At 41.6% G+C, this 14,887-nt stretch overlaps 1 protein-coding gene across 4 annotated transcripts in view; it reads left to right on the top strand.

Annotated features, from left to right (window-relative positions):
- Nucleotides 1-13,841, top strand: part of smad10a (SMAD family member 10a) — a 33,130-nt gene extending 19,289 nt beyond the window's left edge. For all 4 annotated transcript variants that reach the window (XM_076106053.1, XM_076106057.1, XM_076106054.1 and 1 more), the window contains 6 exons: nt 247-330; nt 734-787; nt 1,141-1,324; nt 3,479-3,647; nt 3,873-4,011; nt 5,940-13,841. In XM_076106053.1, the coding sequence (XP_075962168.1) occupies nt 247-330; nt 734-787; nt 1,141-1,324; nt 3,479-3,647; nt 3,873-4,011; nt 5,940-6,151 (842 nt within the window). In that variant the 3' untranslated portion in view covers nt 6,152-13,841. The remainder of the gene's footprint in view (nt 1-246; nt 331-733; nt 788-1,140; nt 1,325-3,478; nt 3,648-3,872; nt 4,012-5,939) is intronic.
- Nucleotides 13,842-14,887: the final 1,046 nt, after the last annotated feature.

Genomic DNA, 14,887 nt, shown 5'->3' with positions numbered 1-14,887 from the left:
ACATCTTCAAACTTAAGTAACTGAATAGTGTAAATGTGTCAAGCTGTATGAGAGACATGAACATATTTATAGTCCAGATGAAATGGAAATGCATTTTTAAACCTTTTAGATCAAATTCTCGGTAATGTTGTGCACCTGTTACAACGTATGCAAACACAAAATTACAATTATTTTTCATATTTTAACATCAAAATCCAATCATCTTTCATGGTCACACTGATCCTTCTGTACTTCCCTGTAATTCAGCGGTTTGGACAGGCAGCAGCACAGCCTCCTACACTCCCATAGGACCCCAGCAGAACGGGCGTGGTCATCATCCAAACCACCATTGTAAGATATGCTGCAAAACAAGAATTCCACATGATGTTCACTTTAATCCTGCACATCCACTGACTCCCACTGCTCCTTTCTAGGTGCTTTTTATATTGAACACCGTATGTGATGTTTCTTATTTGATCTTTATATGTTATCATCAAATAACTTATATTATGTATACTGTACAATGGCTGAAGAGTACAGTAACACTACCCACACAGCCCATTAGTACCATGAGGTATATATCACACTACCATGAAGAGACTTTTCAAGTCCTACACGTAGAGGCTTCACTTCATTTCACAGCCACCCCATCAAGTCACAGCCTGACAGTCAGGTTCAGCGTGGACCAGTGAGAGTTGGGTACAGCTTTGTGTTTTTCTGCTTCAGACTGATTTACTCCTCCCTCTGCTTTCAGGGTCTCAGCATCATGGCTCAGCCTCTTTCCCTCCTTCTGTGTCCAACCATCCAGGTTAGAGATGACTATGCCGTCACTATGGGTTTTAGACTGCCATTGAACTATTGCCTACTGTTATAAGAAATGTGGTGCTGCACAGGGCTCATGTCTTGTTTATCATATATGTCATCCCTGTCTACATTGTGGTTGTCTACGTTGACAGTTGGTGCAGAAATAATATTTCATTTCTGTAAAAATGGCGATGGTAGAGTTTGTGCGCCTGTTGCCAGGCTTAGGATGAATGTGCATTTATTGATGATGGAGGAGACGTTCACCCCGGCAGCTCTGCATGTGTTTGGAGCAGAATAAAAGGTGGCCGGAAATTTGACCCACAGTTTTGTCACACACTCACTCTGTTTTCATTGCAGGACCAGAGTTTTGGTGCTCTATCTCCTACTTTGAAATGGACGTTCAGGTGGGTGAGATGTTCAAGGTGCCCTCCAGCTGCCCCATAGTAACCGTGGACGGTTATGTTGACCCGTCAGGAGGCGATCGCTTCTGCCTCGGACAGCTGAGTAACGTCCACCGCACAGATGCAAGTGAAAGAGCCAGGTGCGTCTCTTAAATAGATTCTTAGTAGCATGTCTTACTATATGAAACACCTTAGAACACTTTCATCCTCTATTTCAGGGGTCACTAATAGGCGGACCGCGGACCGTTGTATCCGGACCCAGGACCTAAAACCGATAGATAATTGAGAATTATTACATTTTGACGGAGCGCTTCTATTTTAACCGCCGCAGCTTTTTCAGCATTTACTCGTTCAGCGGTGCAGGAAACACACCGACCAATGCGGTGTAAATCACATCACGTGATGCAGCTCAGCCAATCACATATGAGTATTCTGACAAGTTTCCTGACTCGAGTGAGATGTATAGTGCAAGTTAGATATTATGGTAATGTTCCGGACCTTTGCACGAGGAGATTTTGTCAATCTGGACCTTTTGGAATTTGAATTGAATACCCCTGCTCTGTTTCATTCACTTACTGACTCACTCGCTGTTAGCCTTCTATCTGTCCCCAAGTTGTCGTTGGGCTGCAGTGTGTGAGATGGCATGATAATGAATACAGAGAATACACCTCTCTGCTGCTGGAATGGTGTGTGTCCCGCCTGTAAATACAGGGGACAAGCAAAATAAACACAACACTTTAATGCAATGTAATACAGTATCACTTCAAAAGCTTTGAGGATTGAGTTTTCATTCTCAATGTGTTAGTACGACAGACTTTTGGCAATCCAATTAGGTAGCATGACGTGTTTGGAGCTGCTCTGACATCCCACACACATCATGTGGGGTTTACGTTGGCATATGTTGGCTCTTTGCCGGTATCACTTGAAGTTGTCCAGCCAAAATGTCCGTTGGGAAATATAAGTAGTCTAATCGGATGCTTGGCGAGATGCAGTGCGGACAGCACTGTGTGGGTACGGCGGGTTGAATTCCCACACATAGGGAAATCTCTTGCCACTGGGCAAAGCTGGGACAGATTGTCAGCATAGTTGCTGTCTTCCAGTGCAGCGCATGTGAGCGGAGAACTCTTGCTCCTCGCTCACAGAGACCGTCTTTCTTTTTCAATACATTGTGACTTTTGGACGTCACAGCGCTCTGGTTATTGAAAACGTTTGGATTTCACAGGTCTGGAACAATTCATCCAGCCACCACTGGATTCTGATTCTCCAAACAGTAAAATACTAATAATATTAGTGTAGCCTGATCTTGAGATGCAAAACACGAAGCTGCGCAGCATTCAATGTTGATTTAACATTTGAATGTCTTGTGACGGTTTCATTCTCCTGCTGTTGTTGTTGGAACTTGCATCATAGCATTTGTGTTTTAGTTGTATTGCTGTTTAAATGTCGGCTAATATATGGCTGTTTGAAACATGAGTAGTTCTGTATGGCCTGAATTCTGTAATATTAATGGCCATATTTGCCACACTCCTCCTGGCTGCATCCTACTGCCTCCCTCATCTCTCTCCACCGCGCCCTGTTTGTCCACTCAACAAGTAACAGAAAGGTGGGTAGCTTTGGGCCGTCTCTCCGCAAAGGCATTCGTGTGATAAAGTAAAGTTGTTTCCATGAAAGTATTTGTGTGAGCAATGAAGAAAGAGAGCTTCAACTGCATTAATGGCTCACTTCTCAATGCTTACTTTTCTTTTGTAAAGTAGATCGTAGAAGAAAAAAATCATTTTTAGCTTTTGAGTAAAGTCACCACAAATGTAAAAATAAGTTGTGCAAAAGTACTTTACATTACATTCATTTGACTGCAGTGAGCAACAACAGGGTACAAAGAAGAACAGTCCTCCTCCTCTTCTTAACCCACCTGAGCAGCACATCTGAAGAAAGGTCTTCTCTGTTGTGGTCCCACAGTAATGTCACGAGAGAACAGCAGTCATCTTCTACTGCAGGCTTTTAAAATAGTCTTCTAACGTTTCATTTATTTTCAAACAGACAATGCCAGAGCCTCGGAGCTCATTACAGCACATACTTTAAAACTGCAACGTCCGCGGTTTGATTCCAGCTGTGGGACCTTTGCTTCCTGTCATATTTTCTCTCACTCACTCACTCACTCACTCACTCACTCACTCACTCACTCACTCACTGTCAACAAAAGACGAAACTGACAAGTATAATAATAGTCTTATTTTTATTTATTTTTTCAAGAAATACAGGGCGGTTCCACATCCTTTTCTTCCCGTGTGTTTCAGGTTGCACATAGGTAAAGGCGTGCAGCTGGAGTGTCGTGGGGAGGGCGATGTGTGGATGCGCTGTATGAGCGACCACGCTGTGTTTGTTCAGAGCTACTACCTCGACAGGGAGGCAGGCCGAGCACCAGGTGACGCTGTGCACAAGATCTACCCCGGAGCCTACATCAAGGTCTGAATCCAGCTCACACGAAGAAATCAGATCCTCTATTTTTAAACTGTTCAACTATTTTGTTGATTTGAGAACACCAGTGAGTAGCATTGAGCTTCTACGTAGCATGACTCAAATAAATAAGTTGTACATCCTTTTCAAACGAGCCCTGTTTAGCTGCATGTGGAAGTGAATGAACTGTTTGAAACGTTCTTCCAGACTGAACGGATGTTGTGTGTTGGTCAGGTGTTTGACCTGCGGCAGTGCCACAGACAGATGCAGCAGCAGGCAGCGACGGCTCAGGCTGCAGCTGCTGCACAGGCAGCCGCCGTGGCAGGAAACATTCCCGGTCCAGGCAGCGTCGGAGGCATTGCACCTGCAGTTAGTAAGTGTGAACACTTTCACGACAATTTTACATTTAACAACACATGGTGGAAATGCAACATGTACAGTGAAGTGGAATTTACTCTACAATCCTCTGCACCGAGTTGAGTACAGCCCAGGGGAACGACAGCAGGAACAGAATACACAATAAGAAGCAGCTGATCCATGAAGAGAGACTGGTTACTGAAAAGAAATTGCAACATTATCAGTAAAAAATGATATAATAATTGAATCATATGTCATGATAAGATGTCGGTATTTGAGCCCACTCTGCAGCTCAATGCAGCTTTGAGCAGCTTTTGGATACATTGCATAATTTCTCTTTATTTGAAGTCTGCATTGTATGTTTTGGATTTCTATGTCCACCAAAATGAATGCAGACTCCCTTCCCACTGCCAGTAGATGAGTAGCTTTTCTAGGGGTGTGTGTGCTGGAAAACAAGGTTAGTAGTAGTTTTATGGTGGTTATTATTTTTATCTCTGCCAGGAGAATCATGCAGTCCTTTGTGTGTGTGTGTGTGTGTGTGTGTGTGTGTGTGTGTGTGTGTGTGTGTGTGTGTGTGTGTGTGTGTGTGTGTGTGTGTGTGTGTGTGTGTGTGTGTGTGTGTGTGTGTGTGTGTGTGTGTGTGTGTGTGTGTGTGTGTGCGTGTGTGTGTGTGTGTGCATGTGCATGCATTCGTGAGTGTGTACCTCTGTGTCTGTCCATGGCTAATCTCGCTTCTACTGCAGCAGACTGCACAATATTTCGAGTGGCCAGTTATAACTGCATTCTCAAGGAGCTGTTGTGGTTGCGGTGACTCACACTTTCTCCAATCACCTTTTATTAGCTGCTTTATTCTGCCATTGACCAGCCCTACTATTTATTACTTTTACTTTATCACTAGTTTGATGTTGGGATCAGATATGTAGGCAGGCCTTAGGTAGTCATTGATCCAGATTCAGTTATTTCGATGTGTTTTACAATGTGCCGCGAATGCATTATTGTTGCTCTCAATGGAGCTGTCAGTTTCTTTTCACATCTATCTTTGTGGATTAAGTTTTATTTCAACACTGGAAAGACTTACCAACATGGTTGTTAATGAGTTGTATTTCATGAATTGTCCCTCAATGATCAGTGAGGTGAAACTAGTGTTGTCTGACTGGAGAGTATATTAGTTGTATGTTTTGTACGTTAAATATGAATTGTTCAAATCCCTGTTCATTTTATTTATGATGTATTCACTTCAACGCGTATCACACAGAATCGCGTAAAAGGGCCGACAATTAGCACGTCCACCAGGGTGTCATGTTCCCATAACTGAGGATCGGAGCCGGAGCCGACAAACACCTGTGACTACTGCAGAGTCATTTGTCCCGGAAATGAATGTGGATTATAACCTTTCCCTCTGAAGGCAAGAGCCAGATGTCAGTGGGTGTTTGTGGTTTTTTGTCCAGTGGAAAAAGGGCTTATGGCTGATATGTAACATGTGCTGCTGCTATAGTGGCCATGTCCACCTCACTTTTACACTTCCAGTTTGATTCATTCACTAAAAGACGTGGTAGTGCGAAGCTCTGATCACAGTGTTGGATCACCGTGCAACTTTACCAGCAGCAGCAGGGATTCGCTGCTCTGCCTTGTTGGTGGAGGTTGTTGAGGCTGTATGCCAGAGGCACGGCGTAGCTTGTTATTGATGCATACACAAGAAGGGTATTACCATTAAAGAGATAGGCCTCCAATGAACAGCAACGAGAACAATCATGTACGTAATCGGTGTTCCACATCTAATGAACACGTGGCAGGTGAATTGTATTATTAGTGTAGAAATGATCAGTTGTCAATCAATCACAGTGTGATTTAACGGGATGACTGGATGGCAGTGTGGTGCACCAGTGCCCTTATAGTGAGTACCAATCAGATATCCTTAGTGATGTCACTCTTGTTCACCGACAGGTCTGGCTGCAGCAGCGGGGATCGGTGTGGATGACCTGAGGCGCCTGTGTATCCTGCGGCTCAGCTTCGTGAAGGGCTGGGGGCCCGACTACCCTCGGCAGAGCATCAAACACACGCCCTGCTGGGTGGAGGTCCACCTGCACCGCGCTCTGCAGCTTCTGGATGAGGTGTTGCACACCATGCCGTTGGCAGACCCAGGGCCTGCTAACTGAGGACCATGACCGTGTTCAAATTCCAATCTGGATTCTATGAATGTGCACACACAGGCACACATGTTGCCAAATATGCTATCTAATTGATCCACAAAGCAAATCAATGGAAAAGCTGGTGTTGATGGTTTTTCCAATGCTTTACTCCATAATCTGAAGTCAAACACAAGGGAGGTGGAGCTCTGAAGGTAAAGATTCTGATTCTGACCAACTTGTCTGTCCTGAAGACATTCATATGCACTGTAGAAATCCAGGGATGTGTTTCAGAAATCCAGCTCCTCTATATGCAATTTGGATGTCTTTTAATAGTAGGAGACACATTCATTCATGGAATGAACACACAGATGTATAGAAAGTTATCCAGGAGGGAAACCACAGAAAGAGAACTGCATACCTCTGGAGATGCTGTCAGTAAACTCACACTGAACACAAACAACATTACAGTTCTCTTTACATCTTCTCAACAACAGAGCTGATGTAGAGGAGTAAGACAACCCGTATTATGTCATCTCTGTGCTTGTGCTGCGCTCTTCACTGTATGTTGATCTAAACTGTTAGCATTGATAGCTGTTTAGCCCTCTTATTATGCTCAGCTCAAGCTATATTATTTTTGTACCAAAAGGCTAAAAAGCCAAAAACATTTAGCTTTAAAGTAGTGTTGTTGTACTTTGTAATGAAACAGTGCTACCCTGTATGTAACCAAATGGTTGGTGTAAATCACCGAAGCCAAAATACCTCATAACTACAGTGCAAAGTCACATTCGTTTTACGCCTAAAGCGCACACACTTTGTTCATCACTGACAGGCTGAAGTCAATCAATGGAGCCCTCTGATAGGATTCTGACTACAACACTCCCTAAGCTTTGTATTTATTGAGCTCTATAATGTCCCGTGCTGTGATGTGCAGTAGCAGTACTAGATAAGTTGACTGATACGTGTTTCTGTGGAACATTAGCTATACTCTACATGTCACAGCAGAAAGAAGTTGTAACGATTGATGGAAAACAACCATCAGCAGCTCCAGAGATAGAAGCCTGAGTCTGTCCTCTGGTCTGTTCTCTGAGCATATCATCCCTTACAGTGGCTTCACTGAACTCTGGGTTGGCTTCTTTAAATGTGGCTCAACCAATTCACACTGTAACTGCTGTCATCAGGCTAAAATAAGGCTGTTTATTCTTATCAAACTAATTCATTTGGAAGAGGTTTGAGGATTGATTTCTTCATCCTGGATGAATTTATATTAAGTAACAATGTGCTCTTATTTTGAAATAAAGGCAAAATGAGTAGAGAGTTAAAACCATAAACAGCAGTGATATGATTGGTTGAGTGCTCATATGGTTCCAGTTACATGAGGTAGGTGTGTTGCACAGGTGTAAAACAGTAGATGTGACATTAGGTCTATAACTATTAGAATAACCGTCATCTTACCTGGGTATTGTTTCAATCGCCACCAATGGACAGCAGCTGGCTGTCTGCTGTGCAGCACTAACTGACTTTACCAGAAGGACCACAGAGACCAGGGAGGCTGGCAGCACGTCCCAGACGCCAGGAGATGACACATTTCATGTTTGAGTCAACTAAAACTACAAAAAAGTTAGTGAACTTTAAAGTCAGCTAGCGAGTAACACACCAGCAGTTTGAAGTCAAAGTTGTTGCTGATTGCTAGCTCTCAACCGGATTAATCTGTTCGCTAAACAGATAAATTATAGCCAGCAGACATTGCTTTAATGTTAGCTACGCTAACCGAGCTCAAAAGTAACATCTAGTAACGCTAACGTGAAAAGAAAGTTATTAATATTACACTAACATTGAAGCACCTCCATGCCAATCAAGTGTAAAGTAAACATATAACATGTTCATTACAAAGAGAAGTGCTTGTAATCCCATTTCATAATATCTCAAGACAAACATCAGCCGACATAATTAGAGGCGGAGGAGTCACGTTGGTTCATTCTAGACAGACACGGTTGTCGTTCGCTCAGTATCTTGAATAAAAACAGTATTGGTGTGTTGGTAGAAAAATACAATAAAAAGACAATCGAAGCGTGTTTCAGGTTCCATTTACAACAGGTTTGAAACTGGACCCAGGTAAGATGGCGCCATATGGTTCGTGGAAGTGCAAGTCATTTGAACATGTCACATCTACTATTTTATACCTCCCTGTTGAACATTAGCAGTGAATATAGTTTTCATTTTTCAAGTCTATCTTAAAGGGCCAGTGTGCAGCATTTCGAGGATCTATTAGCAGGAATGGAATATGATATTCATAATTATGTTTTCATTAGTGTATAAGCACCTGAAAGTAAGAATGGTAGTGTCTTCCTTAGCTTAGAGTGAGCCCTCCATGTCTACATAGTGGGCGGGTCCTCTTCATGGAGTCCAAGTCTCTTCAGTACCCAGAATGGACTAACCAAACACAAGCTTCTGATGTTACCTGAAGGCAGTGGCAGGCCGTGCATTTTATATCTGGGCCTTCACTGCTGTCCTGCAGCTGAAACACCACCTTATAACCACATGATGGCACCACAGCTATTATTCATTTTTAAGGCTGTAACTATGTACATCTTCGTATTAAACTGTTCGGTACGAGTCGTTTGAATAATGCTTGAGCATTTAGAAAATGCAAAAGCCTAAATTCAGGAAAGTATAATGTGCTCAGCTGGTCTGGCTGTGGGATCCGCCATCATTCCTTAATGACAAGCCGTGACCCAAAGAGATTATCATAGGATTTTACTTTCACAACTTCAACGTTGAACGTACTGCTCTGCAATGTCTTTCCTCGTCTCAGCCCCCTGTGTCACGGTGTGTGCTACATCTCACTCGGGTCAGAATGCCCATATTTGATTGGCTGAGCTGCATCACGTGATGTGATTCACTACCCGACTCAGCCTCTGCTGAGTTTCACGATAGTCACGTGCTCGCCCACTGACCAATCACAGCACACTCTGCACCTCGCGGCAGAGCTGCACATGGACACTGAGCGGCATGTAATGCTGACGTCATTATAGGCCGGCTCGCAGGCTCTGACACCAAAGAATACGCCCAACATGTCAAACTAAAGATCTGATTGGTTGAAGAATATGACAATCAACAATATCGTCCCCATTCACTTAAAGTGCACATGGATTCACTTGTGAGTCTGCAGGCCTCGGGCCTCTGTTCTTACCTAGAGACACAGAGGTGAGATCTGATTGGATAAAAGCTCTACTTAAAACAAGCTGCACTGGAAGCAGAGCAACTGAGGAAGACAGTAGCTGTGCAATGAGAAAATAAGATAATGGGGAAAATAATTTTATAAATTATAATACATGTAGTGTATTTAAGAAAAATTATAAAATTATAAAATAGATATAGCTTTGTGATTCTGTTTAGGCCAGCAGAGAAGGCCTTGCAGGCCCTGACGGCCCACCACTGCCTGAAGGACGCTGGAGTTCTCAGACACGTTTGTGACGTGAGCCGCACAGTTTCAAACCACGGTTACGCCAGTGGCCGTTTGACTTCCGTTGCTCATAAAGTATGATTATGGATGGCCTCTGAGTGAAGCAAACAAAACCAGTTTTGCACTCGGCGGCTCACGTTAGGAACGGGAGGAATGAGCGGAGGGGTGTTCAGTTGGTTGCAAACTGCAACCACACAGCTAGAGGCCACCAAACCCTACACACGGTCCCTTTCAGCCAATCCTCAGCTGCCTCATATACATACAAACAGAGAAGAGAGTTGCTGTGAGCATTCCCGCTGCGCATTATTGGCTATGAAATAATGCTTTTGTAGGGTTAGGGGTCCACAGTCTTCGTTCTGTGTGAAAATGCAGTCCAAGCTAATCTGAGGCTTCAGCTGTCTGAGTTAGTCAAATCAAAAGAGGATATCTTCAAAAGTGAGTGTTTGGATTAAAACTAAACTCCCTCTTTGAGTTCTCTGGGATGTAATGGAGGGTTAAGTTTTATACATGGATTTGTCTAACTCTGGTGAAACCTCTAATTATCTTCAGCTGAACTTGAATGACTCTTTGCACAGAAAATGGACTGTGGGTATGTTACATCAGTAAGTATTTGTGTTTGGAGGGAATCACAGCCAGTATGCAGAGGAGAAGAGATAATCAATAAACAGTACAGCACATATGGCAAATGCGTACTTTATAAAGATAGACATGAAAAAATAAGAATGTATCTTAAAGCCAAAACCCAGCACGGACTGCACACCTCGGACGTACATATCACGGTATATCGAACGTGTACAAGCTTTTAGTTGGCCAGTGATTCACATTGGAGGAGGATACACACCAGAGTTCAGAGAAAGCAACCAGGCCCGTAGTGAAGCGGGTCTTTGATAGAACGTAGTGCACTGTGTAGAAAGAGATGTGCTGGACACCACATTTGACCCAATAATAGGGTACAGAGTAACTCATGTCAAAAGGTCCCATCTTTGGACGAATCCAACTGTGCTACACAAGAGAAAAAGGTTGTCGATATTTGTCATCTGATTCAGCTGCTTAACAAAGATCAGCCATATGCATATTTGTGATTTGTGCCTTTTGTTATCGACCGTAGATGCACCAACACTGGAAGGACAGACAGACACAAGTTTGTCTTGCTACACATGAAGATCGATGTTACACATTGTGATTTGGTTTTCCGCTGTTCAAAATCTTTTGATGGTATTCTGTGGCTCCCTCAGGTATCTGTGTAGTTCTTTGAAGATATCACAATGTGTCAAACTGGTTCATAGAAAAACTATTGACAAAGCACTCATCATACCTGAGTAGTATTATTTATTGCCTTAGTCTTTTGTGAGTGTAAAATATGAATGAGTACGCTTTTAATATTAGCATGGACAACCCAAATAGATGTCATATGTATCTGTTCTCTTCTGCACATATTCAGGGAGGTACAAGTGTTCAAGTAGGCTTTCGCAGATAACGAGCAAACTCATCATCATCATCATCATCATCATCGTTAGCATCATCATCAGAGGTTTATCCTCATCTCTCTCCAATCACATCACCTCCATGATGTGTCCAGAAATGCTTTGCACTCGTCTATTCGTGCATCTCTATTGATGTACCGATGTCTAAAGAACTAAAGCCAAGCTTCACCTTCATCCTCTCACTGCTGCTCTTCAGCTTGAGTTGGCAGCATCCAGTGTGTCAGCAAGACAGCTGATTATGTCAACTTGAAAGTGGAAATGAAATACCACAATAGCATTATAACTTTCCACATATGTGTTATATGAGTAAAAATTTAAATGCAATAATCCAATATGCATTTTCTATACGTTCTATGACCATATGAAAATGAAAAAGCTTTTTGTCATTTAAGTCGGACCCCACTATACATTTTGAAAATTTAAATGCAATATAAACAATATATCCAGATTTTTTATTTTTTTTTATGCAAGCCAAAATGGAAATGCAATCTGTCAATCCTCTTATTAAGGCGGGTCTTCAGTTAGGACGTCAATCATTCTCTGGAGGCGGGACTACGTCGGCTACCTACTGTAACCTGACTTTAGCAGTCACTGGGTGATGGCGAGTCGGTAGGTGAAAGAGGAAGTGACTGACTATCAATCAGAGGACTGACATTTTCCTTTTGACACGAGAGCGTGGTGACATGTAAGCCCAGATGCAATAGACTGAATGTTGTCCACTGCACGGCAGATGATGTCTTTGCAAATCAAATGACAAATGCCGTTTTCATTTTCAAATTGTTAGAAAATTGCATTTTTATTCTCATTTGGACTAAATGCTAATTTTCTCAGTTATTACTTAGCAAATCAATTACAATATGTCATGAAATGCATTTAGTGGCATTCAGCGTGTGTCAGTGCTGGCCCTGATGGCCCACCACTGACACACATTGTTGTGAGCCTTTGTATGAATTGCTTGTATTGCTTGTATGAATGGAAAAATCAAGTTACATTTATTATATCTTATTCTAAACTGTACATTGTGGGACGACTTTGAAAATTGAATGTCAGACCGCTATTTTATTTGAATTTGAATATGGCCGTAGAACACCCAGTGTCTGTGAAAATTAATTGGATTATTGCATTTTCATTCACGTTTTTGCACATGTGGAAAATGATAGTGCTATTGTGGAATTACATTCTCAGGTTTACATTATGATTTTTTGTAAGCTTCATTTTATGGCTCTGCAATTTCCTAATTGTTTCCAAGGACGTTTCTTAGAAAGTTCGGTTTTATTTGATACTAAAGGGAGAGCAGCTTGTCTACAGACGTGGGCCATATTGTTGCATGTTCATCTGAATACACCAGCAATTAATTGGAATGATTTAATTAGAAGTGTACCAACCTTCAAGTTTTCTCTTCTTTTTAAGAATAATTACAACCAAAATAAATAATTGTCTCCAGGAAACGCCTCGGAAATTATAATTCACAGTTCAAGGGTACTCTCTTCAGGGTTCAAAGACAGCATTCTCAGCTTCTTAAATGGAGTCCACACAAAATGTGAAAGCCAACTGCTTCCCACAGTGGTTGATGAATATGATTGGTTGTCACATCTTTGGTTTGATAGTATGAATACAGTAAACTGTGTATCAGCATGAAACCACAATATGATAGAAACAGTTGAAAATAAAAAAACACTGACGGATAAATGCAATCATTTTAATGTGGTGGTGCCGATGTTTAGCCTGCAAACACACAGCAAACAGCTAATTTTCTCAGTTATTACTTAGCAAATCAATTACAATATGTCATGAAATGCATTTAGTGGCATTCAGCGTGTGTCAGTGCTGGCCCTGATGGCCCACCACTGACACACATTGTTGTGAGCCTTGTCAGACAGGTGCAGCTGCATTATGACATGTCATCTTTTTGAACAGACCAAAGTTAATGCATCAATATGTGTCTTCTGTGTAGTCATATAAGACATTTCTCATTATGTAAGATGATTTATTGTCCTCCCTCATTATTTGACACAGTCTGTTTACTCATAAGACCAACAGCACCCTTCATGTATGTGATGGGGACGGTGTACAGTGGAAGTGTCTTAAATCGTTACAGAAACAAAAGCTGGTTGAGACGTGTTGAAATGCTCTGAAAGAACTCACTGTCTAGCTCTCAGGCTGTCAGCCACATCTCAACAGTGGTGGAGTTTGTTCATGCAGACTTAATTAAGATATGGAAATAAGCCACTTCTTCACCCGTGAATATGATCAAACTAGATTCATCATTATGACACAAATGTAAGAATGCCTGCAGGGTGTGTTGGAGAATGTCAAATCCTATTTTACAGATTGAAGAAAAAAAATGGACCAACAACTTTCAGAACAGGTTAAAGATTTATATATTGAATTGATTGTTCATATCTCAGATAAAAATGAGCAGAAACATTTCTGGATCAAATCAGATTTCATCCCAAAACCACTGAAGATCCATCATCATCCATTTATTAATGTTGAGAAGACAAACTGAGAAAAATAAATAAATCATCCCCTTCATAAACATTAAACATGTTTATTATGACACTTAAACAATATATGTACTAAAGAATTAAATTTGACTTTGTTAGAATATTGTTCTTTTAATTTTGTAATTATTTTATTGTAAAAATGTGCTGCTCCGTAATGTTGACTGTATATTAAAATACGATAAACAAATGGCATTGTCATAATTATACAAACTTTATTGATAAAGTATTGCTACTTTAATAAATGAACAATGTCATACAGCCTTCACATGCTTCACTGACTATCCTCTCACTTACCTCCACACATACTGTATGACTGCACACTTATCACTCATAATGAAAAGAACATATGTATTCAACTAGAAATATTGAAACATATTGTATGCTAGAAGTAGATACAGGACACACAGATATTTAGCTGTTAATGTCGTCATTAGTTATCACAAACGATCCTGGATCTTATGGTAGCCTATTGCTTTGAATACATTCTGTAATCCATCAATAATCAATAGCTTTGCTAATAAACTCAAGTTGATGAGTCAGTCAATACATAATAGTCAATGTTTAATATGAAGACCAGATTAGGTGCAGGGGTGAAGTAGAGCAGGCCACACACAGAAGAACATGTCACTGAGTGTAGAGGTTAATAGAGGGAGGCATCACAAACAATTCTACATCTTAACATCTCTGCTGGTCCACCCTAAAGACAGGTAGGCTGGAGTGGTGTATGACATCATCACGTGGTGGTTGTGGGAACACTTCACCAAGGGACACAGTAGACACCAGTGAACACACAGCATCAACGGGAAGGGATGCTGCTTTACTGCCAAGCCTCTGATCCAGTCCAGGAGGGGGAGGTAGTGTGTGCTTTTATCTGCCAGTAAATACGAAGAAGAAATTGAAACGAATTAGGATTAGGAATTGGATTAGGATCATACCCCCAAACCCAGGAAGACTGTCCGGACTTTAAAACTTTACATAGTGGCCAAACAGTGTCCACCATGTGATGCCTTGTGATGCCATGGGGCCCAAATACACTTTTTCCCATAGACATACATTGGGAACGAGATTTCTGAAACTCTTATCAAGTGTCTGTAATTCATGAATTTATTATTTTTTTATTTATTCGGTCCAAAACGTAAATTAATAGCCGAATCCAGAGTTATTTTCCTTCCTCAGTTCATGTGGCGGGGGGGGGGGGGGGTTTAAAGAGCTCTATGGGCCCATAGAATGGATATAAGAAGTGGTCGTTGCCATGTTGACTTTTTGACAAATGTTTTTTTATTGTCTTTTCCACAAAACACAAACACAA

Source organism: Anarhichas minor, unplaced genomic scaffold (assembly GCF_050575085.1).
Source record: "Anarhichas minor isolate MPS153535 unplaced genomic scaffold, ASM5057508v1 ptg000033l, whole genome shotgun sequence".
Lineage (NCBI taxonomy): Eukaryota > Metazoa > Chordata > Actinopteri > Perciformes > Anarhichadidae > Anarhichas > Anarhichas minor.
This window is presented reverse-complemented; position numbering and strand designations above follow the sequence as displayed.